This window comes from Vipera berus (assembly GCF_964194415.1).
Source record: "Vipera berus genome assembly, chromosome: 1".
Taxonomy (NCBI): Eukaryota; Metazoa; Chordata; class Lepidosauria; order Squamata; family Viperidae; genus Vipera; species Vipera berus.
In genome coordinates, this window is record NC_138202.1 from 146,008,895 (window position 1) to 146,028,621 (window position 19,727).

Genomic DNA, 19,727 nt, shown 5'->3' on the forward strand with positions numbered 1-19,727 from the left:
GATTTTATTAGTACCCCAGGGTCAAGTCTGGAAGTTCATTGGAGCAGGAATTTAATTTTAACTATCCTCATCAACGTATAGATTTACCATCTTGGAGATTCAAATTAAACTCGAAACTCTTAGAAATCGTCTTTCAGACCCCAAAGTGTTGCTCTCTTAACATAGTACAAATAGTCCTCAACTTAACAACTATTGGTTTAGTAACAGTTCAAAGTTACAATGGCACTGAGAAAAATGACTTATGACTTTCACACTTACGTACAACCATTTCAGCATCCCCATCAAAATTCAAGGGCTTGGCAACTGGCATGTACTTATGAAAGTTGCACTGTCCTGGGATCATGTCATCACCATTTGTAACCTTCCCAGCTGGCTTCCAACAAGCAAAGCCAATGGGGGAAGCCAGATTGGCAACAACTGCATGATTGGTTTAACTGCAATGATTCACTTAACAACTGTGGCAAAATAAGGCCATAAAATGAGGTGCAACTCACTTAAGAAACATCTTGCTTAACCACAGAAATGTCGGGCTTAATTGTCTTCTTTTTTTCCTTCCATTTTCCCAACATTATGTAGTTCCCAAGATCCGAGGCCTTTGCATAACGTGTCCAAAATATGATAATGTGAGGCTGGTTATTTGTGCCTCACATGATTTGTTCATTTTCTTGGTATCCATGGTATTCTCAGGACTCTTCTGCAACAGCAAATTTCTAAAGTCAGTACTCTTTATCTGTCCTGCTGCTTCATGTTCTAACTTTTGCTTCCATAAGTAGTGTTAACAGATAAAAGTCATTGCTTGCACAATTCTGATCTCATGGCTGCATCATGGCATCTGAATATCTTTTGCAAGGTCTTCATTACCAGGTGCTAATCTATGTTGTAATTCTTGACTGCTGGTTCCCTTACTGTTCATGGTCAATCCTAAACATCAGAGCCTGTCGACCACTTCAGTTATTTTCACTGCCAGTTTTATGTCTGGTTGCTGTCCCTGTTGTTATTACTTTGGTTTTCTTTATATTTAAACTTAAGCCCTTTCTTCTTCTTGTACTTCTCAACTTTCATTACTTCCAGATCGTTTGTATTTTCAGCTCTCAGAAGTGAGTCGTCAGCATAGTGGAGATTATTGATATTTTATCCTGGGACTGATTGGGGTAGATTGTAAGGGCGACTCTGAAATATAATGTTTCCATATTTTATCTATATCTTAAATTTGCATTTTATTACTATTTTAACTTAAATTGTATTTTAATTCCATTTTAAATTGTATTTTATCAAATTCCATTTCGGATTGCTTTTATCTAGTTTTGGTGACGTTTGTTGCTGGAACTTTGTACTTTGATATGGCCCAAGGGCTAATCAATAAAGTTGTTGTTGTTGATATTTTATCCTCCTTTTAGATCCAGGCTTGTCTTCCAATCCATCCTCCCTCAATATTCTGTATGTAGGTTGAACAAATTAGATGTTGGATTTTGCATTGTGCCAAAATGTTCAGGGGTGACCTCTCCATTTGAGAAATCAACATGCTATTCATAAAGGAAAATAGTACTTTTCTCATTTGGATCCTAGTCTTCATTGCTCCCACCCAAATAAAGAATTACTTCCCTAAATAGCTGCAGGACCGTGAAATATTTTTGCCTAAGAAAATCACAGAAATCTGTACTTGACATATTGTCTTGGAAGATAGAAATGTTCCTGTCTCCAAAAATATAGGAAACTATATGGCATATAAGCCTTAAAGAAGGAACAAAAGAAATCTTGTGTTCTGTTATTCCGTTATTTTACATATCTAATTCTGTGAAAATTGGACAAAACTGGATTTGATTTATATTATCTGCCTTACATGATGTGGCAGTAAATATGCGTAGGATTGCTAAAAAGTAAATTTCTTTTTAATTGAGTGTGAATATAAGCAAGATGTACCTCTTAAGATAAGTTTTGTTTCCTGTTAAAATTTGTGTAAGCTAATATCAGATAGATTTTTATTGAGTTTTCTGGTTACATTGTAAACTGAGTTCATCCATGAATTTCCTATGATCATGAAGCACTGGACGAATTTGTCAAAATGGTTTGTTGTTGTTGTTAGCTGCGAAGTCATGTCCGACCCATCGCAACCCTATGGACAATGTTCCTCCAGGCCTTCCTGTCCTCTACCATCTTCTGGAGTCCATTTAGGCTCACGCCTACTGCTTCAGTGACTCCATCCAGCCACCTCATTCTCTGTCGTCCCCTTCTTCTATTGCCCTCAATCTTTCCCAGCATTAGGCTCTTCTCCAGTGAGTCCTTCCTTCTCATTAGGTGGCCAAAGTATTTGAGTTTTAGCTTCAGGATCTGGCCTTCTAAAGAGCAGTCAGGGTTGATTGGTTACAGTGTTAAAAAATCCTTTAGATCAAGTGTGTACAACCCACAACTCATGGGCCGCATGCAGCTATGGACAGCTGGCAATTATGAACTTTTAGCATTATTATGTGATTTATATACATTTTATTATATATTTTATATGCAGCCCAAAACAATTCCTCTTCACTCAGTGTGGCCCAGGTAAGCCAAAAGGTTGTACGCCCATGCTTTAGACACTAGAAGGTGATCTTGCTTCAGGTTTTGCACTTTTGGGACTCTCAATGATATATTTGCATTTTCTGAGTTGTGCCATTGTTTGTTTTTTTATCTAGATTGCTTAATGATAAGAGGGAACAAGCAAGGGAGGATCTTAAGGTACTGGAAGAAACTGTGGTATGTATTAAATAAATCATAGTTATATTTCTGAAATGACTTTCCAAAAAAGATACTATAATTTGAGGGAGGAGGGCATTGTGTCAAAAATACCCATTGCCAGTCATTCTGATAGATGATCCTGGCATGGCGGGGACATTCACTTTTTGCATGTTTCCTCTACTTTGTTTGTATCTCATAACTTAAGAACTGATTCAGGTTGCTACAGACGGTACAAAATTCAACAACTCATTGGTTGACATGCACTAGTCACTAAAATCAAATTATACATAATTTGTAGGCCCTGCAGTGCTAAATATACTTCAGGGTGCTAGGTTTGTCCTAGAACACCCTGTATGGCTTTTTTACTAAGGTATTTGCAGGATTGCCTATTGAACCCCTTGGAGAACCCATGTGAGGAAGGCCTTGGAGAAGCTGTTGCTGAAGAGAAATGGGGGGGGGCTGTTCTGTTAAATCCCTCAGCTGATTCTGATAATCACAGATTGTGGTATCTTCCTCAGTTGCCTATGGGGGTTAGGAGTTCCAGAGGTGAAGAGGTGGCAAGGAAACAGTTCTCCATTGCTATCCCATCCCTGTAAAATAATCCGTAACCACCAAAATCCAGATAGTCCTCATCCTTGTCATCTCCTAGAAAGCAGTTAAAATATTTATGTATGCTATACGGTGTGCATGTGCGGGGGAACCTTTACCTTTACCTTTATACGGTGTGCAGGAAAGAGCAATTAATATATTAAAAACTTTAAAAAATGGTTGTCCCTCAATAATCATTAAAAATGGTTATAATTGGTTAATAGATATCTGTGAACAATTATCTGTGAAAATCTGTGAATTTGTCAATTGTTTGCAGTTGTTCACAGTTAACTGTTAACCAATTGAGAGATAACCACTTTTTTGCTTCACTTTGGCTGCTCTGATAGCACAGTAGTTTATTTATTTATATCTCACCTTTATTATTTTTACAAATAACTCATGATGGAGAACATGTCTAATACACCTTCCTTCTCCTCCTATCTTCTTCACAACAACAGGCCTGTGAGGTGAGTTGGGCTAGAGTGTGTGACAGGCCTAAAGTCACCCAGCTGGCTTCCATGCTAAAGCAGGACTTGAACTCATTGTCTCCCACTTTCTAGCCTGATGTCTTAACCACTAGACTAAATTGTTTCTGCAGGGGACTTGTAGTACAGTATGATTTATCTGTAGTTAAAGTACTATTATTGGTGTGCTTGGATAACTTTGTGTTTCTGTTTAAAGTAGTTTCTATTAAGTAGTGGTGTCCAGAGTGGGAGTCAAATGGGAAAAAATAGCATCATGCTTTGTGATGCAATCTCCACTACTCTTGAACATACATTGTGACATTTCACAGATGCACACAAGGGGCAGAAATTGCCACAATCATTACATCATTCTGAAGAAATGCTAAGATTCTGTGGAGGGCTCTGATTTCCCCCCCCCCAAATTTATGTATATGTCTGTTTATAGGCTCGAGAACTTCAAACTCTTCACAACTTACGTAAACTCTTTGTTCAAGACCTCACCACCAGAGTAAAAAAAGTAAGATAAAACCTTTGGCTGAAAGATTTGAATTATGCTAAAAACGTCATTTTGCTTTGGTGAAAATATTTGTCAAACTATGTGGCGCTCTGTTGAAGTATAATTGCTTAATATATTTTGCTTGCTTTTGAATATCTGAGAATTGCATGCACAGATAGACTAAATATCATTACCAAATAATTCCAAAAGCTTGAATTATAAACATGACTAGAATGAGTATATAATACTAACTTTACACATAGGCGTATCATTGTGATTCATTTATTCATTAAAGGCAGTCTAAATCCAGGCACACTGTACTTTTAAAAATATATTGATACCAAGATGAAAATAATAAAAATATTAAAGATGTATTTCATGGGAAATTGTGATGACTTTGAAAAAAAATATGTTTTTGCTTCCACTGAAGAAGCTAAAATTAATTCAGAGGATGAAGTCTAATTTAGAATAATAGAATAGAATAAAATAATTTTTATTTTGACTTCATACTATTGGCTAAACTAGTATAACTTGTGGCTGTATTTTGGACCATAGTTCCTATAGTTATGAAAGAGTGGAGCAAGAAAGATTAAAGAAAAAGTGGCTCATATTGTAATACAGTATTAAAATCTCTTAATACTTCATGAAGTATTAAGGTCATGAAGTGAGATCAATTTAGTATTAAGGTCATGAAGTGAGACCAATTTAAATTTTTTTTAAAAAAAATCTTACTATTTTCATTATAAAATAGTCTTTGCATGAACATTTCCACTTTGTTCCAAATTTATTTACAATGCTTTTCACTATCTTTTAAACTTTCCTTTAAAAAAGATAAACTTTTATGACTGAGGAATAGATACCAATTATTTCAGAATGTGAAAACTTTTGCTTGAGGAACATTTGGAAGAAGTTAAAAGCATTATTTCAATAAATATTTTTAAAAAACTAGCCATCGTTTTGCCAGTCTGGTGTTTAATTATTGCATTAGTCTAGAAGCATTTCATAATTTCTACTTATTTGACCTTAACTGTAACTCCCCAAATCTCTCCTCACGTCTCCGCAAGTACTCTTATTCAGTTAAGAATTCTGTTAGAATAGAAAACAGATGAGGACTGATACGTATGAAAAGTTTAAAAATTACTAGGCAACCTGTGACCACCGTTTCAGAGAAATTTCCTTACCAGAGTCCTCAATGTCTTTTACAATGACAGGACTTCTGATTTACTGCCTTCACTGTTAAAATTGGGATGTGTCCAAAGAAGCATTTGCCTTGAAAATGGCCCATGTTGAACTACATAGCAGTCAAAAATCAGCCCAAGAAATGTCTTACAACATTTTTTTTAATCCCATTTATATCTCGCCCTTCTCCGAAGACTCAGGGCGGCTTACAATCTAAGAAGCACAAACCAATGTGCTTAGCAATAGCCTTCATTCTATGTATATGCCTGCTTATTAGGGCTTTCGCCCCCCCCCAGTGGCATTATTACAAAGTCAGCTTATTGCCCCCAACAAACCTGGGTCCTCATTTTACTTACCTCGGAAGGATGGAACTGTTTTATGATTATTTTTATGTCATAAAATGTTTTATAAAATTAGCTAAATTTCCATACTAGGGGAGTTATGGGTCCAGGATTTTGGACCTTTTCTTTAAGTTAGCCCATTTGAGATACCTTGGTTTAAAAACTGCTGCATTGGTTCATTCAGTTAAAGGTTAAGGAATAAAAGTATGTAGATACATAGAATCATTTTAAAGAATTAACTTGGGACTGTGTAACCTTTCTTACAAGATTTCCCTGTTGTCTTGAACCATGTACATTATAACAGCATCAATGTAAATTATATTCAGAAATCTAAGAACAAGATTTCCAGTTGAATGCTTCATGCTTAGCATTATTCCAAGCTTAAATTTCATAGGCTGTAATGTATTTTTATGCAAGGTAAGTTTTTTGTTCTGAACCATCGTTTAATTTCTGCATTGTAATTTGTTTGCTTTGCATAGAGTGTTGAACTGGACAGTGATGATGGAGGTGGAAGTGCTGCCCAGAAGCAGAAAATTTCCTTCTTGGAAAACAACCTGGAACAACTTACAAAAGTTCACAAACAGGTAAGATTATCATTATGTAGGTCATTGCTATCTTGTGGTTTTCCTAATTTGTTTAAATTCAACAGCTGTAGAATAAGGAGAAGAGAAAAACAAACCTTAAATAATTATGTGACGTAGTCTCACAGCAGTTGAGATACTCACAGCTCTTTCCAGGAGACATTTGAGCACACTTGTTTAAAATAAAAACAGATATTCAGTCAGTTTATAGGAGCCTTGCCAGCTGAGCCAAAAGGAGGCTATTGGAAATCTGATAAGAAAAAAAAATGCTAGTTGCATGTTATGTTGAATCCTCAGTTTTACAACAGAGACTTTCAACTTTCTTTTAATTCAAATTGGATTTTTAGAAGAGTTTCCACCTTGGAGAATACAGACAAATGGAGCAATGTGCCTGACAATTAATATCAAAATTAACTAGAATCTGGTACTTCTCAGCATCCCTGACAATCATGTTAGCTGAGGCTTTTGAGAATTGAATGTTAGCAACATCTGGAGAGCCCCAAACTCCTTGTTCCCTTTCAGTCTTTAAGAATTTGGGTGATTTGATGGGGCATGTACTAATGAACAATGGTCAATGTGAAAAGCAGGGTGCTGGTTAGCTTGCGTCACTGATTTACAGTGTTTGTGTCACATCCAATGCATAAAGATTGCCAAAAATGTTCTGTGTGGTGGAAGTTTGAGTGGTAAGCAGAAAATTTGAAATTCGTTTACCGTAGGCCTGATAATGAGTATGCACAACGGAGCTATCAAATTTGAGCTTTCCTGAAGTTTCAGAGATGATCTCCCATTATCCCTGGAAGCACAGCCAGTGGCAAAGAACTCTAGGAACTGTAGTCTAGACCAGGGATCTGTGGACCAGGGCCTTTTCAGAAGTGGGCCGCACGAAAGGCGGGCCACTGTACACGCATGTGTGCACGTGCAGCTCCACTTGTGTGAGCGGCACCCCAAAGGCTTCTCGTTTCTGTTGTGTGAGTGGAAGTGCGCATGCACCCCTACTCACTGCCCCACCATTCACACAGCCCAGTTCTCCTCTTCCCCCTCATCTTGGCTACCAAGCCACCTGTGCGTCCTGCTCAGCTTCGTTGACTCGAAGCTGCCTTTGCAGGACACCCGATCCACTTTTGGAGTGTAAGGCAAGCCTCAGTGAACTTGAAGGAGAACGAGACTGTACCCCCAAAGGCTTCTCTTCTTTTGGCACGGAGAAGCCTGAAGGAGTGCGAAACTCCATCCCAAAGGCTTCTCTCTTGCGTGAGTGGAGCTGCGTGCATGCGCTGGCCCACCACTTTGTGTGGTCTGATTCCTCTCTCCCCCCTCCTTCAGCCAGACTGCCAAGCTGCAAAGGCACATTGTCACCTGGCAGGTGGTACGTGACCATCCTAGAAAAGTGGTAGCGGGGGAGGGGAATGAGCTGAACCGGTGGCAGCACTGCACAAGCCTGAGCGAGAGACGGCTGGAGCTGCAGGGCTGTCAGGGCTCAACGGAAGCGCCAGGATCAGTGCCAGGCTCCAGCTGGGGCTCGGTGCTGATCCTGGAGCTTCTGCTGAGCCCAGAAGAAGCACCAATCAGCTGGAATGTTGCAGCATCTCCAGGGTCTTGTGATTTACATTCAGATGCTTGGCAACTGATTCATATTTATGACGGTCACAGTGTCCCAGGGTCATGTGAAGTGACTAAAACCTGCTGTAACCACCCAGCAGACGGGGGGAATAAAAACCAAACACCCCACCCCACCACCCCCGCTGCCAATCCTCAACAGAAATGCTCACAACAATGAAAACCTTGGATAGGAGGAAGAGTGCCACCGGGCAGGCAGGCAGGTGTCTTGCTTGGCTGTGGCTTGGGCACTTTTTTCAGTGCCATTGTAACTTCGAACAATCACTAAGCTAACTTTTGTAAGTTGAGGACTACCTGTACTTCATCACTTTTTCCGTTTTTTTTGGGGGGGGGTCATCAAGTTTTTGACACCTTGCTAGGTGACCGGTGATACTCAGATGTTGCCATATGCTAAAAGTGGTACAATGGGTGAAAAGGTTGAAAAGCCCTGGTCTAGACTTACCTAGAAGTTCTGCTTTTCCTTATTATGCAGCAATTTATTGGCCCAAATATCACTGCTCCTTTTGTCTTAATGGAAGCCTCATATGTAGGTTGCAATGTTTAAATTAGTGTTTTTCCTCTCTCTATCCCATCTTTCTTTTCTTTTCCTCTTCTTTATGTTCTGTTGAAATTACAGTGCTGAATAAAACTGTTCACAAGTAAAATCAAGGCAGACAGTACTAAAAATAGTACAAAGGGAGGACTGACATTAATTTTTCATAGGCTTTTATATACAAGTTGATCAGTACGGTTCACATGGCTGTGTTTCCCAATGCCCTTTTTTAAAAGTGAGGTAAACTGCAAAATGTACATTCATTTGAAACATTTCCCCGGGAAACACCATCCAAACTGGCTCTGCATCTTTTAAAATATTATTTATGGAAAATAATAAGTATTTTTTTAGGTTCTTATGTGTATGATATTATAAAAAATTTACGTGTGTGATATTGTAAAAAAAAAAGATGAGTTTTCCCATCTTTTGTAGTTGGTACGTGACAACGCGGATCTTCGCTGTGAACTCCCAAAGCTGGAAAAACGACTTCGAGCCACAGCAGAAAGAGTGAAGGCCTTGGAAAGTGCTCTGAAGGAGGCCAAGGAGAACGCCATGCGGGATCGGAAACGGTACCAGCAAGAAGTGGACCGCATCAAGGAGGCTGTGAGAGCCAAGAACATGGCAAGACGAGCACACTCTGCTCAGATTGGTACGGATTCTGCTTCCTAACGCAGACAGTCCTTGACTTACCACAGTTGCGGCCAGAATTTTGGATGATAAGCAAGGCCGTTATTAAATGTTTCATGTCTGATTTTACAGTTTTTGCCATGGTTGTTAAATGAATCGTCGTAGTTGTTAAGTGAATCAAATGGTCATTAAGCAAATTCAGCTCCCCTTCCCCCATTGACTTTGCTTGTCAGAAGCTGTCTGAAAAGGGCACAGGTGATGATCACGTGTCTGTATAGGATGCGGCAACCACTATAAATGCACGCCGGTTGCCGAGTGCCCAAATTTTGTTCACGTGACCATGGGGATGCCGCAGCAATTGTAAATGGTTATGTCACTTTTTTCAGTGCCGCTGTAACTTCGAACAGTCACTAAACAAATGGCTGTGAGACCCCAGGACTACTTATAAAATACTCTTTAATCTCACAATAAATTCAGCAAATACCATGGGTTCATAGATTTTTCCTGCAGAAAGTATTTCTGTTTTTAGGTATAAATGGCTATGGGTTTTAGAAGAGCATTCCTGAACTGTGACTTCAGGAGTCTTGTTACTTTGCATATATTAACTTGAACCAAATTTGATGAGCTTCAAAGCAGTTGAGTACAAAGTAGCATCGTCACATTGCAAAGTACTATGTGCTCAGTTGTTTTGCTTAGTACTCAGTGCATTTTGATGCAAAACGTTTGTCCCTGTACTCATTGTTTGTTACTCAACACACAAGCTAGAACTTTTTGTTTTCAGCTGCTTTGTGACTCACTACATTATTCGTTGTGGGGAAAAATTGTTTGGTATTCCTCATTTTTGGTACTCGTCATGCCTCCTGGAACCAATTAATGATGAGTACCGAGATACCACTGTAAGGTAAAGGTAAAGGTAAAGGTTCCCCCGCACATGCGTGCTAGTTGTTTCCGACTCTAGGGGCCGGTGCTCATCTCCGTTTCAAAGCCGAAGAGCCAGCGCTTGTCCGAGGACGTCTCCGTGGTCACGTGGCCGGCATGACTAGACGCCAAAGGCGCACAGAACGCTGTTACCTTCCCACCGTAGTGGTCCCTATTTTTCTACTTGCATTTTTACGTGCTTTCGAACTGCTAGGTTGGCAGAAGCTGGGACGAGTAACAGGCGCTCACTCTGTTATGTGGCACTTGTGATTTGATCCGCCAAACTGCCGACCTTCTGATCGACAAGCTCAGCGTCCTAACCCACTGAGCCACCGCATCCCTACCACTGTACATAAATGCAACAATTTTTTGAAGCAGCTTAGTGAGACTTGAAGAAAGATGTGGCTGCTTTACACGATAGAGAGGTGTTTGGTTCTCAGTCCCACTTATTGTGAAGGATTATAGTCTAATGCTTTGCATGACCCTCAACTAATTGTCAATCTTCACTTTATAAATAAAAAAGCAACAGAAGACCTCACTTCACTAGATATTTTAGTTTTTTATTCATAGACAAACATACACATTATTTCTCATTCATACTCTTATTGGAGCATTAACCACCAAACACAACACCTTTAATACCTCTGCCCTTACCCCGAGCCCAAAATACAGTTTTCATCTAATTTCACCTAATTCATTTAGCTATATCTAACCAAGCAGTTTCTGTGGATACTTGGACTTGATTATTCCTACCATCTACTCACTTACTGTGTTCTGTCACCTTGATGATATTAATATTTAAGTCAAAAGCTTAATTTACGCTATTGGTTATTACACTTGTAATTTTGCTATAGTACTTGAAGTGGTAGAGGGGAATTCGTATAACTGAATGTTAAAATACTTATGAGAGAAATAATTGATTTTAAAGTAATTTCTAATTCCTCCTGCTCCAGAAGCCAAGAGATGGGAACACCAAACTTTTGAAGGCAGATAAAAAGGCAAAGTCAATTTGAGAACAAAAACAAAGGAATCTATTGTATTTTGCAATGGAAAGGAATTTATGAATTGAATATCATTGTTAGAGATATTTTTTGTATTAACACTTTAGGCTTCCCATAGAGCAGAGGTCACCAACAGCCCGGAGGGAAAGGGAGCAGCTGTGAAATGTGCATGTGCACACAAACAGGGCCGCATGCAAACAGGGCTGCGTGCACCCGTATGGGGCTAGCAGCCTCCATTTGTGCATGCACACAGGTGCTAGTCGCCACCACTGCTAGCCCCACGTGCATGCGTGAATGGGCCGCGCAACCCTCATGGCGCTGGCAGCCCCGTTTGTGCAGCCTGGTGGCCAATGGGCCATGGACCATAGGTTATGGGACCCCTGCCATAGAGGGAAAAATGGGGGTTATGATTATTTCAAAAAGGAGTAGTCCATTCCTTGGCTTAAAACAAAATTTTTCCTCGACTTTGCTTTTTTCTCTTTGCAGCCAAGCCTATTCGCCCTGGTCATTATCCAGCATCTTCTCCCACAGCCATTCATGCCGTTCGTGGAGGTGGTGCATATTACCAAAATATGAAGTAAATAACAGGTAAGCTCATGGCCATTCATAAGTTACTGTACTGTACAAACATCACAGTCTACAGATACAAGTTCAGAAAGGTTTTGTAGTTCATTCATAATAGGAAACTGCTGTTCACCAACCCTGGAGTTCTTGAAGAGGGACTTGCTAAGATAAGAACAGCCAGATTGAAGACCAGCCTGCACAGCATAAGGCTTGCAAATAACTTAACTTGAACTAGAATATGTTTGTTTGTATGTATTCTATGCCCAAGTAGACATCCCTATCTCTCTAAACCAGAGATGGGGAAGTAAGACCCATTTACGACTTGTGGACACCAACTCCCAGAATTCCTGAGCCAGCATGGCTGGCTCAGAAATTCTGGGAGTTGATTTCTACAAGTCATAAAAGGGCCATTGTTCCCCACCCCTGCTCTAAAGCATTAAACCAATTTTGTTGTTTTAACTACATTAATGGGCAATGCTACAATTGTTGTACCTATGGTTCCCTTTATTCACCTGAATCAGTGAACAGCTTCTGATTCTGAGGCTAAAACAGTTCCTATAGATATTTCAGAAACATAGAACAACCTATTTTGTTCCTAATGGAAAGAAACTTTAGTACGTTAAACCAAAATGCATGTTGCATGAATCAAGAATGTGCCACTGTTTTGTGATGGCTACATTTACCAGTAGGATAGTGACCATGACCTGCCATTTTAATAGCATAGTTTCTTCCACCCTTTCAATGAAATGCTGGAATGTTTGTGTCCTTCTTCTGCCCCTTAAAAAAAAGGTGGAACAGTATGTTGTGCTGGAACAACACTCTCCTTAGTAATCCATTTATCCAAGTATATTATTTCAGAAGTAGCCACTATGTTCAGCATTGTCCCCAAAAAATCTTCTCTATTGTGTAACATTATTAGCAATGTCCTTACATTGCTGATCTGCGCTGCGAAAGATTTCTCTGAATGTTTTTTCAAGTATTGACCTTATAGCAAGAAGTTAATTACAGATAATCCTTGTTTAGTGCCGTTCTCATTTAGGAGACCATTTTCAGTTACAATGGTAATAAAAAAGTAACTTTACAACCAATGTTTGCAGTTATGACCTTTGCAGCTCTGTAAAGAACAAAAAATCTAAAGTAAGATTGTAAGCACAGTTGTGTTTTCACTTAGCAACTGCTTTTTTTAACGACTCAGTTGCAGGTCCCAAATTCTGGTTGCTAAATGATCACCTATACATTTACTGTAATTCAGAATTTATTCTGTTGATGGTATCAGTGTAGTGGCAAGGTGTAAGGACAAACGTGTTCCGGGAGGAAAAATTAAGAAGTTTAGTAATTTCACTGCAGTTTTTGGAAGATCTGCCATTCTGTGAAAAGAGTGCTGCAAAGCATGCTTGAATAACCAGGGAAAACCAATGGTAGCTATTCCGTCTTTATTCACATTTTCCCAGGCAACTAATAAAAAGTAATTAAGTAACTAAGAAATCGAAATACAATTACTTTTCCAAGACAATCCATTGAATAGCAGACTGAGGATGAATCTGAATTTAGTTTTTTCCAGTTCTAACTCAATGTCCTTATTTTAGTACTTAGTATCCTGATATAAGTAGCCAATTTGAGTGCAATCCAAAATGAAAATAATTGTTTTTATAAAGCTTGGGACAGTTTAGGTCAAACACACGCTTAGAACTGTTGTCTCCCCTCTTCTGATCTTAAGGAACATTTGCCTCATTTTTGGGGGCACCTGATTGATAGCTACACAGAACAGACAACTCCTCTCTGCAGTAGTCCCAAAATCACTGCTTGGTGCAACTTCTAGTATTCTCCCCTACACCTATTCCCGAAAACTTGACTCGTTCTGCCATACATTTGATTGAGCTTTTTGTTCAATATAACAATATATTCTCATGTTGCATTTCAAGTCTTGGTTCATGGCTGGATTACTGTTGGATTATCAGATTTTGAGTTAATTTTGTAAGAAAAAAATGGAAAACTCTTTGGATTGATTTGTAGATCTTAGAAGTGTTTTACAAATAAAAACACACAAAACAATTTCCAAAGCATGTTTTCCTCCCTCACCCCCAATCTGAACCTGGATGACGGTTTCTGTTCTGCAGCACGACATTTATTTGGATTTTTAAAAAAACAATCCTGCCTTTATTATTTTTTATAAATAACTCAAAGCAGTGAACATACTTAACATTCCTTCCTCCTATTTTCCCCACAACAACCCTGTGAGTTGAGTTGGGATGAGAGAGAATGAGTGGCCCAAGGTCACCCAACTGGCTTTCATGGCTAAAGGAAGGACTAGAACTCACAGTCTCCTGGTTTCTAGCCTGGTGCCTTCACCAGTATACCAAACTGGTTCTCTCCATATGATGATTATATGTTTTCTGCAAATAAATTAATGCTCCGAAAGTTATTCTGCTCCTGAAAATGTGATGTGTACTAACACATTTTATTTTTGTCTGTTGTTGTTTTTTCAGGCTGACCAGATGGTACTTGGCACGTGGAAGGCTATCATCAATTCACTACTACTTTTTTTTACAGAGAACTGAAACTATATTTCTGTTCGTTGTACATGTTCTAGAGCCATCGGCAATGCACCGGTTTCAAATGTTTCAGCTTTGCCCAATCCCCATGTGTACAGAAGTGTGTCCAATGCACTTTTTTCTTTCCAAACCTTGTACAGTGTATCTAACACGTTATCCTAGGGTAATAATACACCGAGTCTGCTCCTCAACCCTGTCGTTAACTGACTGCCTTTTACCCCTCTGTGCCACTTCTGTGGAAGATCCTGTGCTTGCACTGATGCTGTTTTGTTCTGTTTTAAGTACTCTGGTGCATCAGTAAAACTGTGACATCCAAGAATTAGCCATCGAACAACCATAGCAACAAACCAGATAATTGGATTCCCTCACGAATTTTTGATTTTCTGTTTAATATGTGTATCATTTTATATTTTTGGAAACTGACAGGGTGCAGCTATATAGTTTAAAAATAGCCTCCCCTCTCCAATCTGCTTTCAGAAAAATAAAGTACCTCAAATAATGCATTTTTATTACCCTGGTGAAATGTTGATATTTTTTTTAAGGGTAGGAAGGAAAAGCTAAATTATGAGTACATTTGCTTGGTAGAGATCAGATAACAGTAGAGATATAGGATGAAAAAGAACATGGTTAGCATAGTTTTAGTCTTAAAATCCAATGATCATGTGGGTACATAATAACCTCAAAGTTTAGGATTTGACCTATAATGTCCCTTACATTGGTTGGATCTTCAATTGATTATGCAGAAGCAATGGTTTTGAGGAATATGAATATTAAAAGAAAATTTGGAACAGCAGGTGAAAGCTTAATCTCTCCTTGATTTTCAGAGATCACAGTACAAGTCAGATATGTGGGGAAAATTCTGCTCTAATAAGATAATTTTTCCCCCAAAAGATTGACTAGGAATAGGTATGCATGTTTAGAGTGCAGAGCAAAAAAAAAAAAGAATGATTGAAATAATCTTATCAAAATCCTGAGCATTTATAGCATTAGATGCTAGTACTGAACCTTAGGGCAGTCTGCCCAAGTGAATGGTGTAGTACACTCTCATTGTATTCTTACTTAATGACAGACATGAGGTATTAAATTGTATTTTAAGTGGAAGACATGGATAACCATAGAACAGGTAGATAAACAAGTGTTACATCTGTAGTTTAATGTGCCAGTTGTATTTATTTTGCATATGCTTCATATATACGTTGAAAATCATGCATATGAACATGTGTTATCTCAAAAAATTATGAGGTTCAAAATGACTGAATTTCAATTTACATTTATTCCATTCTGTAGCTGTGGCTTTCACTAAAATTAACAGTAAATTGGGGGCTGCTAATTTTTTTGGGGAGGGAATACTTTTGCCTAAAAAGCTATTCTGCTATAAAGACTTTAGAAAGATGGTTATCAGATATTTTATCACAACATAGGTTAGGTATTCTCAACAGTAGCGAGGATTGATTGGTCTTATTTAATTTATTAAGGATTGCACTAATTATGAGGGAAGGGAGAAACTTTTGTGACGTGTTTAGTGAAAGATCTTATTTTGGGTTTATTTTGTTATTTTTTTGTAAATGTTTGTGTTTTTAAATATTACACATGTATATACACTGTCCACCACTTGAAGTGTGAATTTGCCATATACATTCCTTTTTCTGGGATTAATAAGGCCATCTTTTTAGTTGTAAATTGTTGAACACCAAGATACATGCACACACAAGAAGTTTACATGCATATACACATAGAGCTCCCAGTTAGTAAAAAAGAAAAACCTGGAACAATATTTTAAGAAATCCCAGTCAGGACATCCCAGTAAGATACATTCTAAATATTCCAACTAGAACGTGTAACATGTTTCAAGCAATCTCACTATAACTATTTTCATAGGCAAATGAGCTCTTAGAACGTACATGTTTAGTTTTAAAATATAATTTTAAATGACCCCCTTTTGTGCATTTAAATAATATGGCTTAAGATGTTTTGATACTGTGAATGCAAGCACTATCCCTGATCAATCCCCACTGATAGGAATGAGAACTAGATACTATAGTTTGACATTAAGCACTTTTGAAATTAAAAATTGTGAGGTTAATAGGGTGCTTATATTAGGATGTAAGGAAAAGTTAGCTTTGATGCCCCAGAACTGTTAGTTGCTGATCAGCCAGTCAGTTCTTCTAACTTAAGTCTCTGACTGAGGCCTCAGAACTAATTTTTTCACTTTGGTCAAAGATGGCAGATTGAATTCTGAAGTGGGACAGAAAGACACAGTATATTGCAATGGTTAGGAATGTATTTTGAAAATGATCCACACACATTTATTATGTCACTGGCTCATTGCTTTTAGAATTGTTTTGTGTGATATTTCTAAACCATTCTTTTGAGTTTTTGATACTAATTTTACAGTTTGTTTGTATTGCTTCCAAAATGCCAGAGATGTGATTTACTCTTTAAAATGTCCATTTCCCCTTCGCTTATTTTACAGTTACAGTTTGACTGACATTCTTTAAATGATAGGAAGGTTTTGAGTTTAATTCTTGAAAACTCAAAAACTATGTTACATACTTATAAAATTTTCTGACTGAAAGTGAAGCTTGCTTCTAATTTCAATCATACTTTCTTTAGAGTCATAGTTTTTATTTATGTACATCCTTGGGATAACTTTTTAATTTAGCCTTCTGGCACTGAGAGAATGGAAAGATTCTGACCATACTTGCTAAAATTACATTTTGCTGAATTAAGTTAAGAATGGATTATTCTGAATTAATTAGCTTGAAATAATGTAAACTCTACTAATATCTAAAAACTGGCTTTTTAAAATCTGATCCCCTAGTCAATGAATGAAAAAAGAGGAAACAACATATTTTGTTACTTCATTTATAAATGAAAATACTTCCTTTATTAAAAACAACACAGCCCCAAAGCTTATCTTTCATATAGCAAATATATTTCTTGTTTATTAGGTTTATTCCACAAAGGACTACTGCAATTTTTGTGGGTTCTTTGGGTGTCTCTACCCCCATCATAGGCTGTGTTGAAAAACAGGTGGTGCAGTATAAGCTGTAGCTTACTGGTGATGAATTGGTCCCCTAAGCCTTTATAGTCTGAGGCAAGAATATGAACACAGCAGAATTTTGGGATGATGCCTTATTGGAAAGCAATTTGTTATGGTTTCCTATAATGCCTTTTTGAACCAGGAACACAAAGGATAATTGTCTTCTTAGGCACCCATACAAAACTATTTCTAAGATTGTGTCTTACACCTAAATAATTGTGTCTGTCATTTTTTTTAACTTCTTTTAATAGTGGAAGATGTGAAGGAAGAATAGGGATTGAGGCATTTTGTAGAAGTATACATGTCTAGTTTATAAAGTTTGTAGCGTGTATTCCAAATGTGTATTCTCTGGGACCTATGTATCTGTACAATAGCTTGTTTTAGGGAAAAATGAAATGTGGATCCTTTTTTCTGATGGTTACAATCTCCGGGGAAATTTCCACATAAAAGATGCTGTAATGAATTTAGCTCTATAACAGCAAACCTAAATCTCCCCTTCCTTCTCTATAGTTAAGTCTTTGGATTTTGGTTCTAAAATACTATCTATAAAACTGTATGGATACACTCGCAGACTGCATGATGTATCATCCAAAACCTGTTTAAGTAGAAATAAAATTTAAGTAAACTCTTTTGTGGCCTGTGTTTAACAGCAGTGATAATTTTGGTATTTTTGCCTTTTCAACACTGTGTTCTTGGTGTCTTCTATGGAAATCTTTTGGTTTGACAAAGGAACGGAACAGCTAAGCGGATACATTAAATATTTTTACACTGCTTATTCCTGACTATATCTCAAGTGCCACAACCTTGACAAGTCAGTTTTTATATAAGTTTTTTTCACATTAGCTGAGTAAAAGTCTTGTTCACTTAACTGAGTATTAATAAAGATTGGGGATTTCGATATTAGAGTAAACTTAAGAGGCAAGTAACTGAGTATTGGCTTGCCTAGAACTTCTCCAATTCATCTTAAGTTAAATCAAAAATCAAATGCACAGGTATAGTATAGGTGGTACCTTGCTCAATAGTAGTAACTGTGAGAGGGCTCTCGGAGTCCTAGTAGACAATCACTTCAATATGAGCCAGCAGTGTGCTGCAGCTGCCAAAAAAGCCAACACAGTGCTAGGCTGTATTAACAGAGGGATAGAATAAAGATCAAGTGAAGTACTAATATCACTTTACAATGCTTTGGTAAGGCCACACCTGGAATACTGCATCCAGTTTTGGTCACCACAATGTAAAAAAGATGTCGAGACTCTAGAAAGGGTACAGAGAAGAGCAACAAAGATGATTGGGAGACTGGAGGCTAAAAGATATAGGGAACGGTTGCTGGAATTGGGTATGTGTAGTTTAACGAAGAGAAGGGTGAGGGGTGACATGATAGCAGTGTTCCAATATCTCAGGGGCTGCCACAAAGAAGAGGAAGTCAAGCTATTCTCCAAAGCACCTGAAAGCAGGACAAGAAGCAATGGATGGAAACTAGTCAAGGAGAGAAGCAACCTAGAACTAAGGAGAAACTTCCTGACAGTTAGAACAATTAACCAGTGGAACAACCTGCCTCCAGAAGCTGTAAATGCTCCAACACTGGAAGTTTTTAAGAAGAGACTGGACAGCCATTTGCCTGAAATGGTATAGGGTTTCCTGCCTGAGCAGGGGGTTGGACTAGATGACCTCCAAGGTCCCTTCCAACTTATTATTTAGAAAGTGTGAGACCATTAAAAAAATCTGGGCTTTATTATGTTTATAAATAACTCAAGGTGGTGAACACGCATAATATATCCTGTTTTCCCACAACAACAACAACAACAACCCTGTGAGGTAGGTTGGGCTGAGGGTGACTGGCTCAAAGTCATCCATCCAGCTTTCATGCCTAAGGTGACACCAGAACTCACAGTCTCCTGGTTTCTTAACTGGTTCTTTAGCCATTAGACCATCTTTCAGATTGAAGCCTACCCACGTCTTTCAGATTAAATATACCACTCTCCAAAATTCAAGCAGAGGCATTTTCAATATGAACATTAGCAACACAGATACCTAAAGAGCAGGTGCTATACAGAACCATGCCTACCCTGTTCAACATTTATTAGTCTGCTTGTGTCCTGTAATTTCTAGCGCTCCATATTCCACTAGGTGGCAGGCTGTTGACAATTTAATCCAAGTGTTCTGGGATTAATCCTTAGATTAGGGGAAAGCCCCATACGAAAAATTAAATTTATTAACAATTATAACTCTGCACTGCTGCTAAAGTATGCCTTCATTTTTCATAGATGAAACAATTTTTAACTTTTCTTTCTTACATTTTTTCCTGTGTACTAGTACATATACTGTATGTTTAAATTCTCACTGAAGAACTATTATGGGACTTACCTCTATGTCATGTTTTACACGTTATTGCTATTTTGTTATCAACATTAAATTAGAAAATGGGGGGGAACTCAGAAAAACACGTTAAACAAGAGCAGATTAAATGGTCTAAGCCACTAAAAATACATTTGGCTGGCGAAGGATGGGGTGCAACGTC

General features: G+C 38.1%; 1 protein-coding gene across 1 annotated transcript in view; it reads left to right on the forward strand.

Moving 5' to 3' along the window:
- The window catches only part of KIF5C (kinesin family member 5C), a 102,717-nt gene extending 87,579 nt beyond the window's left edge, over positions 1-15,138 (forward strand). The window contains exons 21-26 of the mRNA XM_081325165.1: positions 2,670-2,730; positions 4,210-4,281; positions 6,260-6,364; positions 8,940-9,156; positions 11,540-11,641; positions 14,104-15,138. Coding sequence (XP_081181291.1) covers positions 2,670-2,730; positions 4,210-4,281; positions 6,260-6,364; positions 8,940-9,156; positions 11,540-11,634 — 550 coding nt within the window. The 3' untranslated portion in view covers positions 11,635-11,641; positions 14,104-15,138. The remainder of the gene's footprint in view (positions 1-2,669; positions 2,731-4,209; positions 4,282-6,259; positions 6,365-8,939; positions 9,157-11,539; positions 11,642-14,103) is intronic.
- Positions 15,139-19,727: the final 4,589 nt, after the last annotated feature.